The sequence below is a fragment of the Tamandua tetradactyla genome, chromosome X, assembly GCF_023851605.1.
Source record: "Tamandua tetradactyla isolate mTamTet1 chromosome X, mTamTet1.pri, whole genome shotgun sequence".
Taxonomy (NCBI): domain Eukaryota; kingdom Metazoa; phylum Chordata; class Mammalia; order Pilosa; family Myrmecophagidae; genus Tamandua; species Tamandua tetradactyla.
Window position 1 is genome coordinate 5,685,577 of NC_135353.1, and position 19,551 is coordinate 5,705,127.

A 19,551-nucleotide genomic window follows, 5' to 3' on the forward strand; every position below is an offset into this window, starting at 1 on the left:
CATCCTCCACACACCCCACACCCCACAAGGTCGGGGCTCTCGGAGTAGTCGGATCTAGAAGCCACGCGTGGGATCGGGGAGCCAGGTGGCCCAGAGTCGGGATCCAGCCTCCCAGCAGTGGGACCAGAAGGGAAAGGGGCGGGGCAAGGGAGGGGCAGCCCGGAGGCGGGGCGAGGGGCGGACCCGGACTGCGGCCGACCTCTGGGAGCCGGGTTTTCTCGCGACTACCACGGGCGGGGTGGGGGTGGGGAGCCCGCGTCTTGCGGGATGGCTGAAGACGATCAGGCCGGAAGGGCGCAAAGAAGGGCCGAACACCTCGCAGGGGCTCGACAAAGCCCAGCAGCCGCCACAGGTACCCGACGGCCCTGCCCCTGCCCCGCGGGGCCCTGCCCGGACGCCGCCGGCTCCGCGGCCCGGGTCCCGGCACCCGCCTGAGACGCCCGGCCCCGAGGCGCGCCCGGAACTGTCTGTTGCGGGCCGCGGGCCACGCCGGGGAGAGGACACTGGCCTGGCCGCGTATGGCCGCCAGCCCCGCCGCCCCGGGCTTGGCCCCCCGGGCCCACGGCACCTTCAGCTTCCTGAACACCTCCACGGCCGACTTGCGCAGGCCCTCGTCGCCCTCGACCTTGTCCTCATGGCCGCCGCCGCCTCCCATAATGCGCGGAGTGCCCAGCCCGGCCATGTTTCCCGCTCGGCACCATGCCCCGCCCACGCAGCGCCCTCACTTGCCGGCCCGGGTGCCAATCACGCGCGAGCCCGCGCTCTGCCCGCCCTCCCGCCTCGGCCGACGTCAAAGGCGGTGCCGTTAGTCCCCGCCCAGCGCGCCTGCCCATTGGGCCGGAGCTCCGCGCCCCCGCCGAGGCCCCACCCAGGGGGCGGGGCGAGCGTGCCGGGTGTCGCCGCCGCCGCCGCCTCCCGGTTGCGTCGTGGTCCCGCGCGACGGCGTTCAGCGGCAGGTAGTGGAGACGCGGCGGGCCAAGCTTCCTCCGGGAGGGGGCGCTGCTGCCTCGCGTCGGGAGCACGCGCGGGAGCCCTGGCCGCAGCACGGGCCCCGCGCGCGCTATCCCACTTCCCACGGTCAGAGCCGTGCGTGGCTGAAGGGAACCTTCTGGAGTCCCATCCCGGCGCCACTTGCTGGTTGTGTGACGTTGGGCCAGTTACCTAAGCTCTCTGTGCCTCCTAACCCTCCTCTGGTGGAGGTAGCAAAACACGAGCCTCATGCGGGAGCCTGGGGGATATAAATCAGATGATCATTTCTGTGAATCACTTAGGATCGTGCCTGCCCCCCAGCTGGACTCTGTTTTTGACCTTCATGGAAGGTTCTCTGGGTGCCTCCCGCTTACACATTTCTTTGCATCACTCCTGCCATGAAACTCAACATATTGGGGACTAAATTCCTCGATCCCTACGCTCCCCACGCCGACCCTCTAAAGCCCCCAGCTCATCTCAATCCCGTCCAGAGTCCGTCCCTCCTAGGGCCCTTCCATCTCCTGTCACCTGCCTCCAGACTTGTCCCCTGATTCAGCTGCCACGCCTGACGCAATTGAGGGACTGAATCCTTTTCAAGAGCAAATCTCATCACCTGTCCCCCTCAGCGACACGTACAGCCCTGCAGTGGCTCCCCAGGCTTTCAAGATATTATGTATTCCCCAAATACCTATTGCACTCCAGTTTATTGGTTAGATTCCGTGGTCGCTGTGGCTGACCCCTGCCCACCAACCCAACCCTGTGATTTTCAGCATCCTTATTGCCACAGGGAGAGTCTCTTACTGAACCGGCAAGCCAACCTTAAGACTTGGGATTTTAGATGTAGGTTTCTTCCAGGGACCCCTCTCCTTGTGCCTCCGTGCCCCCCGCCCCCAGCCAGCCCCTTGACACCTGGTCATGTATAAGAAGTGCAAGGAACCGGGTGCGAGTAGGATAGTCCCTGGGCCTTGGGTGTCCCCCCACCCCCTTCCCCACTCTGCTGCCGGGGCTCTCCCTGCCCCTTCCAGTTTTCACCCCAGTGGCCCTGTCTTTGTGGCACTGTCCCTCCCACACACCACTTTCACTCTGGGCCCTTGTCCGGGTGTCTCCTTGTGCCTCTCTGGGTTTCTTTCTGTCCCCTGCCTCTCTCCACCTCCCTCCTGCCAGCCTGGGTCCCCCACTGCCTCCCCATCTTTCTTACAGGATGTGTGCTTTTTTGGGTACTCTCCCCCCATTTCTTTGAACCCATAACCTTTGGAAGCCCTCTTTTGAAAAGGGCCGTTTGAGTCCAGAATGTTCTCTGACTCCTTCCTTTGTGGCAGGTGGGAGAGCATGTGTGCCCCTCTCCATCATTTGCACCCAGGCACAGAAGTGCGCACAGTGTCACTGTCCTGCCTATACACACACACGGCCTCGCTCCCACTCAAAACCATGACCCCCCATGTGTGCACACACACCCCTGATTGCACACACACACATACTCTGCCAAGCAGCTCGTGTCTTCTGTTCCCAACCCCCTCTCCTCCCCCCCCAACCCCGGGTGCCTCCATCCCTTGCCCTCAGTTGGCAAAACGAGCACTTGCAGACCCCACAAGACCCCTTGAGTCCCTCGAGCCCACCAGGAGCAGGTCTCGGTGGGCACCCCCATGCTGCCAGCCCAGAGTCCCCTCCCTGGGGCCCAGCACAGGGGCTGGGTAACGTCTCCAGTAGGCCAAGGGCACCAGGCAGCCACTAGGGGAGAAGCTAGTGGGGTTGGGGGCTACCCGGGGCCCTTCCACATGCTGGGGAGGGGGGGAGGCAGGCCACGTGGGCAGGAGACTTGGCTGGAAACAGGCCTGTGCACCAGAAGGCACCAGCTGTCTCTTGGGAGAAGGGATGGGCAGGAGTCTGGGGAGAATGGAAAGAGCCCCCAGCCTGTCCCGATTCCCTGCAGAGATGTTGGGAATTTCGAGCTATCCTGAGGGCCCAGAGTCATCGCACCTGAGCTGAAGACAGGCCCGACACAGCCCCCGCCATGCCCCTCACGCCCCTTTCCCACTCCAATGTGGCTGCTGTCTCCGGCCCTTCTGGCAGCAGAGGACTGGAAGGGGCTTTGGGTTGTTTTTAGAAAAATTTTTATCCTCTTTTTCTGTTTTTGTTTTTCTTTCTTTTCCTTTTTTTTTCTTTAAATTTCATTTCGATCGCAACCCTAGCTCAGACGTTCAAATTCTTGTGGGTTTTTCTGAGGACCAGGGGAAGTTGGCGGGAGAAAGCATGGCAGTGTGGCAGCCTCCACCACTACCCCCCCATGCCCTCTGTTCCTGAGGCTCATGGAGAAACCAGCCTGTGTGTATTCTGGAAGGAAACTGCCCCCCTCCACCCAGCCCAATGGAGCCAGTTTGCTGAGTAGGCTCTGCCCCGACTCAGCAGCTCTGTCTCCAGTGCAGGGTGGGACCTGGAGGGGTTGGCAGAGCCTCAAGAGGACATGGCCATCTACAGGGGTGTCCATCCCCCTGCCGGAAGACCTCCTGGCCAGCCCTCAGTCCATGGAGCTGGCTGCTGCAGCTGCACCCGGATCATGGCATACTGGAGTCTGGGGTGGGAACAGGGAGGCTGTGGGGCCTCTTGGGGGGGGGGGGGAGGATGGAACTGAGCAATAGAAGCTTCTGGAAACATGGGCTCAAGTTCAATACAAGGAAGCATTTCTCCCAGAAAGCAGTCTCCACACACCAGCTGGCTACCTCGAGAGGGAGTGAGCTCCCTGTCTTGGGAGGTGTGCAAGCCAGACCGGTCTCTAAGGGGTATTCCAGCCCAGAGCCCCCGGGTTCTGCGAGGGAGGTCTGCTTGGGTCAGGGGCTGGAGATGGAGCTGTAGGACTCATTGACCTAGGAGGGACTTGGGTGGCAGGGGGGTGGGGGGCCATGCGGCCCTGGGGAAATGTGGTCCACACAGGATCTTGACCCCATGTCAGTGCTTGGAAAATGGGTTGGCAAGTGAGACCAGACGATTGTCCCTGTGGGGCCGGGGAGAGGACTGGCGGCGCTGGAGGCCAGAGCATCCCATCCACTGCGGCCCCGTGCCAGGTGCAGTGGCACAGAAACATGGGGCCCAACAATCAGTGTCACCTGAATCGACCTCCCTAGCAGCCGTGGGGCAGGGGGGAGCTTTGCCAGCTGGGAGCCCACTCCAAGAGGAAGCCAAGTCATGGAGAAGTGGGATTGGGGTGCAACCTATGAAAGCAGGGGGCCTTGTGAGTGCTACGAGGAAGAGCCTCTGGGCTGCAGGGACCCTGCGCTTTGGTGTGGGTTAAGGGACCTCAGGGTCTTGCCTGGCCACCCACGTGCTACTGGGTACCCACCAGTCCACCCCCACCATGAAATTCCCCCGCTGAGGCTGGGGGTCTTCACAGGCGCAAGCCTGCCCTGGCTGCACACCTTTGGGGTGGGGGGTTATCCATCGGGGTGGATGAGATGCCAATCTGGGAGCTGACTGATGATGCGGCCCCTTCTAGAATGTTCCAAGTCTCGGCCTCTGTGTCCACCGTGGGAGTCGAGCAGCGCATGAGCGCGGAGATGCTGCCCTGGGCCTTCAGCCTCCTCTGCTTGTCACTTCTGGTCACTTTGCTGGGCCAGAGCCACAAAGATGCCAGGTGAGGACAGCTGGAGAGCCAGCCCTGGAGGGGGGCAGGTCATTCCCTGGACGGGGGGCCCACGGCCATACTGCCCTGTCACCCTGTCAAACCTGGGCCCCTGCACTGGGCATCCCCCCACCTCCAGCAGCAAAGGGGAGTCCTTTGAGCCGAGGGGGTGGTCCCTCCGGCCAACACCCCCCTTCCCCATGCAGTACCCAGGACCCCGGGCAGGGACGGGTGTATGGCGGGGTATGGGTGGGGGACCTGCTGGGGGGTGGGGCACAGGCTGCCCTGGCGGCAGGCTGGCCCCCTCCGCGGGGAGAATCTCGGGTCTAGACGGCTTGGCAGGGCCAGCAGGGCTGACTCACACGTGTCTGGACAGGGACACAAGCAGGCCCACTCAGGGGGACAGTGCTGGGAGAGTGGGAGGGGCGCTCCGCCTTGCCCCCGACTCTGCCCACCCTATCTCCCCTGCAGCTTTCTCCAGAAGCCAGGGTGGGGAGGGGAGCATGGTATTAGCTGGAACCAGTTGGAATTTTTGGAATGGGGGGAAAAAGGAGGGGAAATTGGCCCCCATGTGGCCCCAATCCCAACCTGGACCGGCTCCCTGTACCCTGCCACATGGACCACCTGGGACTGTTGCCCCAAGGCCACCTCGCTGCGACCACCCCTCCAGCCCACCTCCCACAGGCAGCCTCCCCAGGCCCACCCCCTGCCCTGAATCCCTCCCGCTCGCTCACTGGAATGCCAGGTCTCAGACGAGGAAGCACGCATGATGAGTCGGGACCGGCTGGTGGATTTAGGGCTCACGAAAGCAGCTGCAAGAAAAGTAGTTTAATTGGGACCAGATCCTCTGAGGTTTCAGTGGCATTAAAACAAGCTGGGCTCTCTCCAGGGAAGGGAACAGGAAGAGGGCAGGGAACGATTGGCTTGTTTCTTCTCCAGGCTTTAAGGGGCGAAAGGCCCCTTGCACCCCTATTTCTACACAAGACGTACGTGTGAGCATACACCCCGAGAGGGCCTCCATGCACCTTCACGGGTGCACCCAGCACCCACAGAAGCGTGCGCTGGCACCCACACTGGTTTTGATTTTCCTTGGGCAAGATGTCATTGACTCAAGAATGGGCCTGTCCCCTTTCTCTGGAGGTCACCCCAAGGGACAAAGTGTGCTGCCCCAAGCCCCACAGTGCCCAGCCCGGGACCTGGCGGCAGATGACAGAATGGCCTGCAAAGCAGGGTGGCTGGGACTGCAGCCCAGACCTCGGGCCCGAGTTCCAGAGTCCCTTATCGGACTGTCTTCTAGAACCTTCACCCACCCCCCACCATGCTGCCCCAGAGTTGCTTGCCCCCCCCCCCCCAGTGCCCTGTAGCTCAGTCGATGGAAATTCGGTCCCTCCGAGCCTGAAGGGACCACTGTATCCACTCTCCCTCCTCCACCCGTCGGGCTCCGTTTGCAACGTGAGTCCCCATGACGCCCTGCTCAGAGGCCCACAGTGACAGCCTGTCTCGTCCCTGCGAGGTGCAAGGCCAGCCCGCTCGCCACCCTTCGGTGCCCTTCTCGAACTGGCCCTCCAGGCCTGGCCCTGCCTCACCCGCCTCACCCGCCTCACCCAGCCCACTCCGCCACGCTGGACTCCGTGCTGGTTCTCAAATCGGGCCGAACCCCTTCCCACCCTGGGGCCCTGGCACTGGCTGTGGCTCTGTGGGAACACCCTCTCCTCCAAACTCACACCTCGGCCTGAAGGGCCCTATGTCACAGCCCTCGTCTCTCCTCCCTAAAATATCTCCCTCCTGTCACCGCAGCTATCCGTTTCCTTCCGATGGGAGTTCTGGGGCTCCCCAGCAGATGCCGTGAGTGCAGGGGAGCCAGCCATCTGCACCGCAGGGCCTGCCCAGAATCTGGCCCACGGTGGGGGCTCAGGAATGTTCCGTGAGTAAAGGATCCTCTCTTCCCTCTGTGGGAGGAGAGCTCAGCTGTGCAGTTCGAGTAGCCCTGAAGGAGAAAGGACACTGCTTTGACATCTTCCAAGGCTGCTGGAAGCAACCTTTCTCTAGGCCCCCTCCACCTCGGAAGATTCTAGAACTTTCTAAGGGGTCCATGCCCACCACGTTCAGATGGAAAGCCCGAGGCTCCGAGCAGGGAAGGTTTGTTCCCAAGATCACATGGCCAGCCAGGAGCCCAGAGCTCTTTCCAGCAACCCCCAGACTGTATCTCTGTTTCCTGGAAAATCCCGCCATCCCTCCGCCCTCGGCTGCAGACACCGGGCTCAGGATGGGTGTTGGCCTGGGGCCTGCCTGTCTCAGCCCAAGTCCACAAGTGAGCTCTGTGTGCGAGGGGGCAGGGAGGTGGGGGAGGCAGCCAAAGCTGGCTGCGGACCTCTGGTTCTGCTGAGTCCCCCAACAGGCTGGCTCTGCCCCGTGGCGGTGTCTTCGAAGGCCCCACGATGGCCGGGCACCCCAAGACTGGATGGGCGGGCAGAGGGATGCTGCTTCCCAGGTGCCCACATAGGTTTGCTGTGGGGGCCCCGACAAAAGGAAGTGGGGGGTGGGACGGGACTCCCCAAGACCGGGGAGCAAGCAGGGCCCCCGGCCTCAGCTCCTTCCCGCCTAGGTGGGTAGGAGTGGGGGGTCCCTCCCTCCTCGAGCCTGGCTGTGCCAGAGAAACCTGGGAGCAGCTCCCCACCCCCAGCCCCGCTAATGGGAACCAGATGGCAGGATGTTAGTCAGCGCCTGGGGAGTGGCGGTGAGGAGGACAAATGGGTTGGGGGCCAGGATTCCAGAATCCATCCCCAGGCGGGGGGAGGGCAGAGCTGGGGCCCCAGGGCTCCCGTCATAGAGGCCATCTCCAGGGCCCACCTCAGTTAGGGTCCCACCCCAGCCCCCACCCCGGACAATGCCAGGCAAAGGCCCCAGACCCGGAGGCGGGAGGCCTGGCTCCTGGTTTGGTAACTTGGGGTGGGTCCAGCACCGCCCCCCTGATTCTGATCCTTCTCCATCAAGTGCGTCCCTGTGCAAACCTCCCCTGGTGGCAGCGCTGTGCCCTGGCCTGGCTGCCCGTGCCCCGGTGCCCTCCACCTGAGCCTCTACAGCAGCCTCCAGACAGAACTCTGGCCCAGAGACGGCCTGTGTCACCCAAGGGGCACACGGGCAGATGGCAGGCCCCAGCTCCCAAGGTCTGGGTGTGCGGCACATGTGAGGGGAGGGGGGGGAGGCGGCAGTGGTGGGTCCACTGTGGCCCCCTACAGACACACCTATGGGGGAAGGCTTCCCCGCTCTGACATGCTCCCCTAACCCTCCAGGGTGTCTGTCCCCTGGTGGCCTGGGACAGACGCCAACCCCAGGATGCTGGTGGGAAAACCCTCCCCAGCCCCTTCTCCTCCCCCTCCGCTTCCCCTTCTCCCCTCCCTCAAGGCCTTGCCCACAATTAACTCATTTTGAGAGATTTCTTCCAAACGTAAGTCAACGCTGGACGGAGCTGGAGGAAAAGCCTCCTCAGCCCTGGCCTGAAAGACTGGTGTGGGGAAATCAGGGCCTCCCGGCCAGCCCCCCCGCACCCCGCCTACCCTAACCCACCTCCCCGAATGGGGGTTGGGGCTGGAGCTGCAGAGCAGAGACAGTCTGGTGGGGACCGCTGGGAACCCTCGAGGTGCTGGCCAGGGGACCTGCAGTCAGACACCCCTTTGTTCTCTGCCCTCACCCAGAGGCCCCTTCCCTAAAGCCCATCTGCCTTCTCCCTCGTCCCAGGCAGGCCCTCATGCACCCCTTTGCCTGAAGGGGGGGCGCAGGAGTGTGGGGGCTGCCCGGGAGCACCGGACTGCAGAGGGACTCGGGACTCTTGGAGGGTGTGGAGCATTTGCAGGCCATTCTTACCCCCATCTCCACCCCCATTTTACAGAGGGGCAAGTCGAGGCCTAGAATGGCCTAGAGGCAGGCAGGGAGTAGGGAGAAGAGCCTAGAACAGAGCCGGGTCCTCAGCCCCTCCCAGGGAGGCCCTCCCTCGGCCCGCGGGCCTGGTTTTCTGCTGGAGGTGGGTGGCTTCAGAGGGCATGCCCGGGCAGAAGAGCCCATGGGCTCGGTGGGTGGCACAGGGTCCTCCTTGGCTCACCCATTGCCCACGGTGGCCCTGGGGCCCGTTGCCTGCAAGCCCATGCCTCTCCCTTGCCAGCCGGGGTCCTGGGTGGGCGGCTTGCTTTGGGCTGGGCCTGCGGCCCCCCTCCCCCATGGGCCTGCTCCCGCCCCCCAGAGCCCCCAGTGGTGAGCAGCCAGCCCCAGCCCCAAGAGGCCTGAAAGCCCAGTGCCCTAGAGGGCGCGGGGGGTGGGGACTGTGGACCTCCGAAAGATTTATGCCATCCCCCAGGACGGGGGCAGCCCCTGCAACTGGGGCTGGAGGATGGCTCCAGGCTGGCTGGACAGGGGTGGGTGGCTATATAGGGCCTGGCACCCAGGGGAGAAGAGCGTTTTGTGCAGCCAGGTTTGGGGGACACAGAAGAGTTACCCTGAGGTCTAGGGCACGTCCAGAGGCCTACGGCCTGTCCCCAGCCCCGCCATCCAGGTGGCCAACCCCACCCCAAGCAGCAGCATCCCCTTCAGAAAGAAAGCTGTGAGGGTCGGCAGCAAGGCTCTGAGGGGCCTGTCTGGGCCTTGTCCGGAGTCCCAAGTGCTTGGTGACTGCAGCGCTCCTGAGGACAGAAGAGGGAGGTGGAAGGGAAGAGGCAGGGAGGGGGTGGTGGCTGGTGACTGAACCCCCTTCGTCTTGGGGGAAGGTCCTCCATCCCGTCCCATCCCCCCTGGCTCTCCCTGCAGGCCGGGTGCTGTGCATCCCCTGGGAATGGTGACCTGGACAGGCCTGAGGACGGACAGCTGGACTGGCCCCAGGCCTGGTTGACCCCTGGGGAACGGGCCCCACGGAGCTCGCTCCCAGCCCCGGGTCCCCAGCTGGAAGGGAGCTGGAGGGAGCAGGAGCAGGGGCCACCCAGGCTACAGCTGAGGGGCTGGAGGCGGCGGTGGGGAAGCCCCAGGCAGGCCAGCAGGGCCCCGAGAGTCCGGGAGGGGGCGGTGCCCACCGAGAAGCACCAGGACCGGAAGGTGGGGGCCCAAGACTCCAGAAGGGGCCTGAAGGCCCTGAGGCCCCCCAGTGGTGAAGACTGGTTGGGGCCAGGCAGCCCCCCCAGATGGGGCAGGATGGAGTAAAGGGGCCTTACCCCACCCTCGCCTCCATCGTCAACCCTTTGCACCTTGTTCTCAAGTTCCCCCACCCGAAGCATCCCCCCTCCCCAGCCTCAGGGCCCCCCAAGTGGGCCAGGGAGCCGGCCAGCCACAGCTCACCCTCCTGGAGCCCCAGCCAGCCCGGCCCAGGCGGCCAGCGCCTGCAGGTACGTCCCCACCCTCGCGTTCCCCAGCCTGGCCATGCTCTCCCTTACAGGCAAGTGGTCCCTCTCACCTCACCACACCCCGCTTGCTAGCAGTGTCACCATGCACTGGGGAAGCCCCGTCTGCTGTGAGGGCTGGTTGACACTGAGCAGATGGCAGGGCCACCCCTGTCCGTGGTGCCACCTGGAGCCTGTGGGAGGGGCGGAGAGGCAGGGACAGGGACTCTGGCAGTGAATGAAACCACCTGGGTCCCAGACCCCCCATTCCTGGGGCTGCCCAACCTGGAGTAGCTGGGTGCCCGCGGCCTGCACCCCCACGCCTGCAAGGTGTGCAGCCACCTGCTCGTCCAGGGGGCCTCGGGCCAGGGGAGGGCAGGGAGGGCCGAGATGGCCCCTGTCCTGGGCAGTGGGGATGGCACCCAGGACGGCAAGCTGTGGTGATGAGGGACAAAGGGGAACGTGGAGGGTGGCACAAGCCCTTGGGCCCCACAAGGGAGGGGCCCCCAGGAAGGGTTCTGGAAACCCCTGGCCAGGCCTGGGCCCAGTAAGAACTGGGAGACTAGGATGCGACCAAATGGGGTGCCCCTTGGCTGGGGTGGGCATAAAGCTGAACCCAGGAAGGCCTGCAGCACGTGTGGGCAAGCACAGGGGTGGGGGCTGGGGGACAGGGGCTGAGAAGGGGAGGAGCCAGGAAGAGGTCTACCCCTTGGAAGGCGGTGGGCCCACAGTGGAGCCCTGTAACTGGCTGTGGCCTCCAGGCCTCCTGGGGTGCTGGCCTCGCAATGAGGAGCTCCCCGTGGGCTTCCAAGTCTTTGAGGCCACCCAGGGCCTGGGAGTCAGCTCGCAGGGCCTGTCTGCCTACCTGCCCGCCCTGCAGAGCTCAGCCAGCTGCTGGCACGGGAGGGGGAAGGCAACGAGCTGGGCATGACGGGGACATCTCCCCGCTGGTCTCCCAGCCACTCCGCAGTGCTGGACCTGCGGCCGGACCGGAACCGCCTCCCCGCAGGTGAGCCAGGAGCCTTGGGAGGCGGGGAGGCAAGGCTGGCCCAGGGCGATCGAAGCCTGAGGCTGCAGAGCCGGCCTGAGCTTGCCTTGCAGAGTGAGACCCAGGCTCCCTCTAGGGCCACAGGGCCCCCTGAAAGGTCCCCCCACTCTCTGGTGGACCAAGAAAGGGCTGGCCGGTGTCCCCAGGATCCTTTGCACAGACGGGCCCGTGAGGGGCAGAGAACATGATGCCCCAGTGCCTTGGACAGGGCAGGCATGGGGGAGCCAAGGCCATCCCGGGCGGGCCTGGACCACCCACAGAGCTCCTGGGAGGGGGGCCGTCCCCAGGGGCTGTCCCTGGACACAGCCACGTGGCAGCCGGGCCGGAGGGTGCCCTGAACTGCAGCCGTGCGTGTGCCCAGCAACACCCAGCTCAGGGAAGACAGGCTTGGCGTGATCTCCCATGAGTGGGACTGACACCCACCCTTGGCCCACCCTCCACCCTCCCTGAGCCGTGAGGAAGGACGCGTCACCCAGCCGGGCAGGCAGAGACCTGGACATGGGAGGGTGGGCCCAAAGGAGTCCCGAGTCAGGCCTGGGGGTCTGTGGGGGACAGTGTGGAGCCCACCTGGCCCTGGAGAGAGCCGGGGAATGCCCTGTGGCATGGGCCTGGGGGGGAGGGGACACCTGGGTGGCCAGGGCCCTCAGCGACCACCTCTCCATCCTTCCCGCCCAGCGGAGTTCCCCAGAACCATGGACCCCCACCCCATTGCCATGCCTAGGCCTGTCCTGCTGGCACCCAAGAGTCACTTTGGGGAGTTCACCTGGCAGGGGTTGGGGGCGGGGGGCCAGATTTGGGGCTGCAGGGACGGGGGTGGCACGGGAAAGACAAGGGTCCAGGAGCGGATGGCTTCCCGCGGTCTGGCTTGGACAGTTGGGTGGGGGTACCGGCTCCGGGACGGAGCCCGGGAGGAGACCTAGCCTTCCTGAGCCCCCCCCTCTTGGTGGCCAGATGCCGTGGGACCAGAGACATAGGGCTGAGTAAGATGCTCAGACCCCGTCCTGGGAGCAGTGGGGCGGGAGGGGGGGTGGCCGGGTGCCCAAAGGAGGGGCTGGCCAGGAGGTAGGCGCTGCAGGGCTGACGGCCACCTGGGTGGGGGGTGGGGGTGCAGGAGCATGTGGGTGGGGGGAGGCAGGGGTCAGCGGCCAGCCCCCCATTTGCCTCCCCCATTCTAACCTGCCTCCTGCCTCGTATCCTCGGGTTCCAGGAAAAAGTTACCAGGGACGTTTGGGTTTAATCACTGCTTTTTCCTCTCCCCTCCTGCCAAGGGGGCAAAGGAAAGCAGACAGTGGCTAGGGAGGGGCAGCCCCGCCGCTGTTCCAGCCGCCGCGGGGCCTGGGCAGGGGGCTGGCTGCGAGTCAAGCCCCAGCCGGCCCGGCCCCTGCCTCCCCTCGGCCCTGGCGCCTCCCGCCTTTCCTCTGCCTGGTGGGAGCGGAGGGGGCCGCAGAGACCCAAGGGCCAGGCCCACCCACTGGGGCTAGGGGCGGTCCCCGGGAGAAGCCGCTTTCCGTGCTGGAGGGGGCCCGGGGGGGGGTGTCCCAGGGGCATCTCTCCATGCCTGCGGGCCTAGGACGTCTCCACGACCCTGACCGCCCCCCAGCCCTGGTCCTTGGGCAGCAACCTGGGCTCACGGGGGTCCCTGCAGGAGGTGGGGGTCTGAGCCACCCCTCGGGGGGCCTCCTGGTGCTGGGGGAGCCTCGCCTTTCTCTCCTCTGCACCTCTGATCGTGGGATTGAGCCAGGCAGGAAGAAAGGAGAGTGGGGAGTGGGGACAAAAGAGGAGGGCCGGGCAGACCCTAAAGGGCAGGGACGGGCCTGGGGCTGTGTGAAGGGCGAAGCTGGGGAGTGCACCCTCGCCTGCCCCCAGCTCTGGCCCCTGATTTTCAGCACGTCATGGCCCTAAAATCCCATCATCTGAGCTGCCTTTGTAGGGCACCTTAGGGACCCCAGGAGGCCCTCGGAGGGGGCTTGGAGGGAGGGAAGGGGGCAGGAGAAGGTGCTCACCCATCTTCCCCTCCATGGCCAGGCCTTGCCCTGCCAGCAGAAGGGCAAGGGCGCTGGAGACCCCAGACCTCCCCCACGGCCACCGGGCACACGTGTCCTCCTTCCCGCTCCGGGCCGGAGCCCCCACGCCGCACCACCACTGCAGCAGCGCATCCCCACTCCTGAAGCCCAGCCTAGAGAGTCTGCAGCTGTCGCACCGTAGCCTATATGACAATGGCATCCGCGGCATGTCCTTTCTGGGCCTGCAGCGCTCCCTGGCCAAGCTCCTGCCCCACAGCAGCCAGCTGCAGGCCGTCCCAAGGGGCCTCTGGGACGTCAGGGGGCTGCAGGGGCCGAGCCACAACCACAGGAGCAAATGGGGCCCAGGGGCAGCTGGTGGGGGTGGAGACCAGTGGGGGAGCGTGGGAGCAGTCTCGGAGGCCTGCAGTAGGGGCAGGGTGCTCCACCCCCCACCCATCCATCCCCCATCCATCCATCCCCCCATCCATCATGGCTCCCAGGGAGGGGTGGTGATGGAGAAGAGGCAGCAGGGCCTGGGCAGGGGTCAGATGCCTGGGATGTAACGCTAGAGGGCAAAGCCACCAGGACTGGGGTGCCTGGAAGTGAGCCCCAGTGTGGAGCAGCCTGGGTTGCCCCTGCTGTCTGGTCTCGTGTCGTCTCAGCCTCACCGCAGCCTTCCCTGAGGGCCTCTCTCTCTCCTCTCCTTTGCAGGGCCCTCTCTCCCCTGCCTGCCTCTGTCACCCCTGCCTTCACAGACAACTGCCCCTGAATCCCATCTGCAACAAGCATTGGGCCCAGGTCTCCAACCTCATCTCCATGCACCTGGAGAGCAACCTCATGGGTATGTGCCACATTCCACCCACCAAGACCCCCACCCACCTACCCACCCGACCACCCGGCCTAGGCACAGCTCAAGTGATGGGGGAGACACCCAGGCCAAGCCCTACTTCATCTTTTGCACCACTGAGAAAAGCGTCTTGAAGACCTTCCCAGCCACTGACGAGTCCCCCTCACTTAGCAAACGACTCTGCAGGTTGCAGCGCTGGCCTATGATTGAATGTGAGAAAAGACACCTGTTCATAACACTCCGGGCCCCAGCGGGCCTCACTCCCTCCTGGCTCTCCATTTTGCAGGAAGCTCCCAGGTCCACATCCTGGACACTGCTTTGTCAGAAAATCTGGTAATTTGTTGTCATGGTGACTATCTGCCTTTCTCCCCCCCCACCTCCCAATCCCGGTCCCCAGGGCCCTTAGCCTGGTTCCCGCCTGCACACCCATGCCTGGCCTGCCTGGCCGCTTAGCCACACCCCACCCACAGCCCCAGGAGGCAGGTGCAACTGTGATCCCAGCTCACAGAGGAGGAGAGAAGGGAGGTGTTCTAGTTTGCTAGCTGCTGGAATGCAACACACCAGAGACAGATTGGCTTTCAATAAAAGGGGATTTATTTAGTTAACATATAGTTCTTCAGAGGAAGGGTTGAAGGTTCTTTGCACTGAGGTTCTTTCTTACATGGGAAGGCACAGGACAATCTCTGCTGGCCTTCTCTCCAGGCCTCTGGGTTCCAACAACTTTCCCTAGGGTGATTCCTTTCTTCATCTCCAAAGGCCTGGGCTGAGCTGCAAGTGCTGAGATGAGGTATGCTGAGCTGCTTGGGCTGTGCTACGTTGCACTCTCTCATTTAAGCACCAGCCAATTAAATCAAACATCATTCATTGCAGCAGGCACACCTCTTAGCCAACTGCAGATGTAATCAGCAACAGGTGAGGTTCAAAAGCATTGGCTCATGGCCACAGCAACAGAATTAGGCACCTTCACCTGGCCAAGTTGACAGCTGAATCTAACTACTGCAGGAGGTAAAGTAGCTGGGGCAGGGGAGCCCTGGGGAACCCCAGGGGCTCACAGTTCCCTGGACTGGCAGTGGGACCAGCCTTGGCCCTCAGGCTCTCTGGGGAGCGGCATCTACCCAGCCCCCCTTGAGGAGGGAGCACTTTGTCCTGCTCGCAGCCTAGGTGTTTGTGGCGGGGGTGGGAGTGCAGCACCAAGTCAACTCCCATCCCACCCCACCTGTGCCCCAGGAGGTGACAGCTTAGCCGGGCTGAGCCCTGATGACAGGCCAGGCCAGCTGGGCCAAGTGGTGGGGGACATGGGTCTGAGAGGCCTCTGGAGGCTGCTAGGAACAGGACAGGGGTGTCACAACCAGCAGGGAGGACGGCAGGCCCAGCTGCTCTCCTGGGGGACAGCTCACAGCAAATGGGGGTGAGGGTGGGGGGCTTGTGGTGGAAGAGGGGCCAGGCCGAAGAGAAGCTGAGGGTAGAATAGAGCTTCTGGGGAGTGGGCAGCCCCAGCCTCCATAACCCGACGCCAGCCGGATGTGGGTGCCACCAAGGGGGCAGGGGCCCGCTGGCTAGGGGCTGGGCCTGGGAGCTCCAGGCTGGCCTGGGTCCCTTCTGTAGACAGTCCCCGGGGTTCTCAGTAGAGAGAGGGCCAGACTCTGGGCCGGGGGTAGGAGAGGCCTGGGAAGCTGGCCGACTGTTTGGTTTGGACGCATCCCCACATTCCTTCTCCTCCTGGGGCCGGCCTGCAGATATGGCACTTCCTGTTTGGGCTGGGTCAGGGGTCAGCAGCCCTTGAGGCGCTGGCCTGGGTGGGCGGGCCGGGCCGCTTTCCCAGCACTCAGGGCCCCTCCTCCAGGCCTGCCACCCCAGCCCCTGCCCTCCTGCTCCCCCCACCCTGGCCTCCTCACAGCCCACGGTTGGGTCAGGCCGGCCTGGGCCGGAAGGGCAAACCGCGGACACACCGGAAGTGGGCGCTGTTCCCACCGCCGAGCTGACAAGGTGGCAGGGCTGGGGGCTGGGCATAGAGGAGAGTCTGGGGGGACCCAGCTGTTCACAGGGGGTTCACCTGCTCACTTCCACAGAGCAGACGGGAGACAGCCTGGCCTTGGGGCTGCCTGGAGGGAGGGGACAAGCTAGCTGAGCCCAGGTTGGCGGGTCAGTCAGTCCTTCCATCCTGCAGCACCGCCTGGGCACGGGCAGAAGCCCAAGTGGGTGTCTGTGGTTGAGCTCCCTGGAGGCAGGCTGGGAGGCAGCTATTAGCACACAGGACATTTGTTTGGGGACACTGGGAGCCACGCCTGGGGAGGTGAGCGAAGGGGCTGGGAGCAGGAGGGGCAGAGGGAGCAGCCCACCCCATGGAGTGCTCTGGAGTCAGGCAAGGGAGCTGGGCCTTCATATCCACCCTACCTCAGTGTCACCCAAGCCTGGAGTGCGGCCGCCCTGTGAGAGAAGCAGGCCTTGGGCGAGGGTGCCCTCTTCAGCCCGGGCAATTTCCCCAAGCAGGCGGAGGGCTCAGGCCCAGGGATGTCCCAGCAGGTGGGGGACAGGGTTTCCCTGCAAGGGGCACCCATCAGGGGCTTCTAGTGGGGGCATTTGCTGCTGGTACCCACTGGGAAAAGAGCCACCACCTCTGCAGCACAGCAAGCCCCTCTCTGTGGGGACCTGGCCAGGGGGACAGGTGCCATCAGCAGGCCACCTGGTGGCACAGCTCCTGCACTGGCCCTTCTCCCACTCATTCACCCGCCCTGTACCCACGGGACTCAGGGAGGGGCATGTGCCCCAGAAACATGGGGCAACGGAGGAGACAATGAGGTGACAATCATGATGGTGGTGATGATAGGTGATGACCTCTGCTCCTTCCTGTGCCCACCTGGTCACCAAATCCTGTCCAGCTGTCTCCATACTTCTTGAAGCCACTGACATCTGTGCCCCCGCCCAGGAGAGCTGCCCATTCTTCCCCCCACCCGCCACCCCAGGCCCCACACCCCCACCTCAGCTCAAGCCCCCAGGGGATGCTAGGGTGCAGGACTCTCCGCCGTTGCTCTCAGGCCCTGCCCTCTGACCACCCTCCCTCCACGGGCCGCGGCCCAGCTCAAGGCCCTCTAAAGATAGCTAGACACAGGCCCGGCCTCCCGCGAGGCCACTTCGCACCCCGAAATTACAGCCCGGTGGGGCGAGGCGGCCCCGGCGGCCCCGGGAGGAGCACCGCTGTGTGATTATGTCCGCCGGAGAAGGTCAAAAAAAGCTCCCGGCCGGGAGAGGGGCAGCCCTGGACAGCCACGCCTGGCCCCTCAGCGTGGGGCATCTTCCAGATGGTGGAGCCTCAGCCCGCCACAAGCCAGCTCGGCCAGCTCTGGGGCACGCGAGCGGCACCCTCGGGCACAGAAGTGTGGGAGCCACCTCCTTGAGCAGCAGGGGGCCGGGCGGGCCTGGGAGCTCTCTGGAGGCAAAGGGCTTTGGGACACTAAGGTCTGGGCAGCAGCCACCCCTTGCTCTCCTGGTTCAACGACCCATCCCTGCCCTCCCTCCCCCTGCCCTTTCCTCCTGTCCCCTGGCAATTGGGTACCCTCTGCCTTCACATCCCCATCCTGGGCTGGGGACCTGGGTCGGGGTGAGAGTGGGGTTGGGTGGCTTTCCCTGGGGACCCAGACCAGTGAAAGGGGGAAAGGGCTGAGCTCCTGGCTGGTCTGGCCAAAGAAAGAATCTTCTCCATAGGTGCTGGAGGGAGCTTCCTGGAGTGGGGCGGGGAGGGGGGAGGGCAGGATCACCCTAGCACCCTGCAGCCCTTTGGGGGACTGGTCCAGTGGCATCCCAGGGGTGGAGGGCATGCCCGGAGAGGGCCCTCAGGGACCGTCCCAGCTCCTAGGGAGCTGAGACAGCTGTGTGTCAACCTCCCCCTCGGGAGCCCCAGGCCTCAGGAAATTCCAGCTCTTCCTTCCGGCTTTGCCCCCCGCCCGTGCTGCCCTCCCCTGCCTCCTCCAGCCCCAGGAATCCAGAGGGCAGGAGGCCGCCCATTCCCTGCAGCACTGCAGCTGGGGGGCGGGCAGCTCCTGCACCGCTGAGAGAGCCAAGGCCTGGGGGACAGGGGGGGACCCAGGGACTGACGTGCCGCCCGGCTGGTCTGGGAGTGGCCCCCAAATTAGAGGGCCAGGCCGAGTGACTCAGTGGGCCTGGGGCCGGGCGTGCAGTTAGGGCTTATTGCAGCCTGCAAGCTGCAAACCACAGCCTGGAGAGAGCCAGCCTTCCAGGCCCCGGAACCATACTTTGGGAAGTCTGTCCCCAGCCACGCAGAGAAATCCTGAGCTGTGTGGCATGCCCTGGCGAGGGTTGGGGGGGGTCTCCTCATTGCCACTTCCCAGGTGCCCCAGGAGCCTGTCTGGCAGGGCTGCAGAAGTGAACACTGCACAAGAGACCGAGACCTGCCCTCCATTGCCCCTTGCCCCCACCAACCTGGCTGTGCTGGTTCTTTCTCCTCCCCCTGAACCCCCAAACCCCACCCCAGGTGGTCCACACCAAAACTCACTCTCCCTGGAGCCCACCACATCCTTTCTTATTCTACCCCTTGCCAGGCACGTTTTGTTCTGACGCAAAATCCCTCTTTGCGGCTCGTCCACCACACAGCACTCTCTCTGGAGAGAGCAGCACCAAGTCATCTCCTCCAGGAAGCCTTCTGGAGCTCTGGCACTGTGTGTGGCCGTGGGGAGGCAGCAAACCAAAGCACCCCAGCCCCTGGGCTCCCAAGAGGGCGATGGCAGCCTCCTTCTTGGGCTCGTCCCCCGACTGGGTCTCCGGGAGGGGGAAGTCGAGGATGGAGGGCTCAGGAAGTGCCAACCCTCAAACCACTCCGGCCCAGGGTGGGGGCAAAGAAAGGGCAATGTTACAGGCTCCTGGGGCAATAAGCAGGCCTGATGCGGGTTTGTGTGTGTGTGTGTGTGTCTTCCCTGTTTTTCTCTTTAACCACTTTATTGAGCAACAACTCACCCATTTTAGTGTCCACTCAAATTGAGATTCACCCACTTAAAGTGTCACAGAGTTGTGCAACCATCAGCACCAAAATTAAGCTGAGAACATTTCATCATCTCCGAAAGAAATCCCTACCCCTTGGCCATCACCCCTTCTCCCCGTCCACCACTTATCTCTCTGTCTTTACAGATTTCCCTGCTCTGGACGTTTCGAGTGAGTGCAGGCATGTCACCAGTGGTCCCTGGTGAGCGGCTCCTTTCATGGAGCGTAAGGTTATCCTACGTGGTTTGGACCTTCTTTCTCTTCAGCTCCCTCTTGCACGGCCCCACCCAAACTGCAAATCAGCCCCCCGCCCCCTCCTCACTGCATCCGACCAACAGATTTCCAGATGGACTGATGGAATGTCTGGACATGTGTTTCGAAACCCAGCCTGGGGCCTGGGGGGGCAGGGGTCAGAGGGAGTCCAGGTGGCCACGAGTTGGGAGCGTTGAGGCTCGGTGAAGGCCGTGTGGGATTCATGATACTTTCTTTCTACTGCCAGGTGTGCTGGAAATTAGCCACAATATGAAGTACGACACAACACGACACCACCCGACAAATTCCCTGATCTGGAAGAGAAGGTCTCTCTCCAACCTCCTTGTCCCCTTCCACCCCAGCACTCCCACGGAAACCAGAGTGGGCCAGAGCTGCTGGCCCAAAACCTGCTCCTCCAGTTCCACTGCTCTCCTCAACCCAGCCTGGAAGCTTCTTGTGGGCAGGCC

The 19,551-nt window shown here is 64.1% G+C and overlaps 1 protein-coding gene and 1 long non-coding RNA gene across 8 annotated transcripts in view; one reads left to right on the forward strand and one right to left on the reverse strand.

Moving 5' to 3' along the window:
* The window catches only part of HAUS7 (HAUS augmin like complex subunit 7), a 30,028-nt gene extending 29,329 nt beyond the window's left edge, over window positions 1-699 (reverse strand). For all 6 annotated transcript variants that reach the window (XM_077146262.1, XM_077146266.1, XM_077146265.1 and 3 more), the window contains exon 1: window positions 569-699. In XM_077146262.1, the coding sequence (XP_077002377.1) occupies window positions 569-682 (114 nt within the window). In that variant the 5' untranslated portion in view covers window positions 683-699. The remainder of the gene's footprint in view (window positions 1-568) is intronic.
* LOC143671234 (uncharacterized) lies at window positions 251-14,751 on the forward strand. 2 transcript variants are annotated; one of them, XR_013169511.1, is made up of 3 exons: window positions 251-352; window positions 4,457-4,594; window positions 13,705-14,751. It is a non-coding gene; the product is annotated as an uncharacterized LOC143671234 (long non-coding RNA). The 2 variants fall into 2 exon arrangements; XR_013169512.1 differs by lacking the exon at window positions 13,705-14,751 and adding an exon at window positions 6,380-6,960.
* The last annotated feature ends 4,800 nt before the right edge of the window (window positions 14,752-19,551 follow it).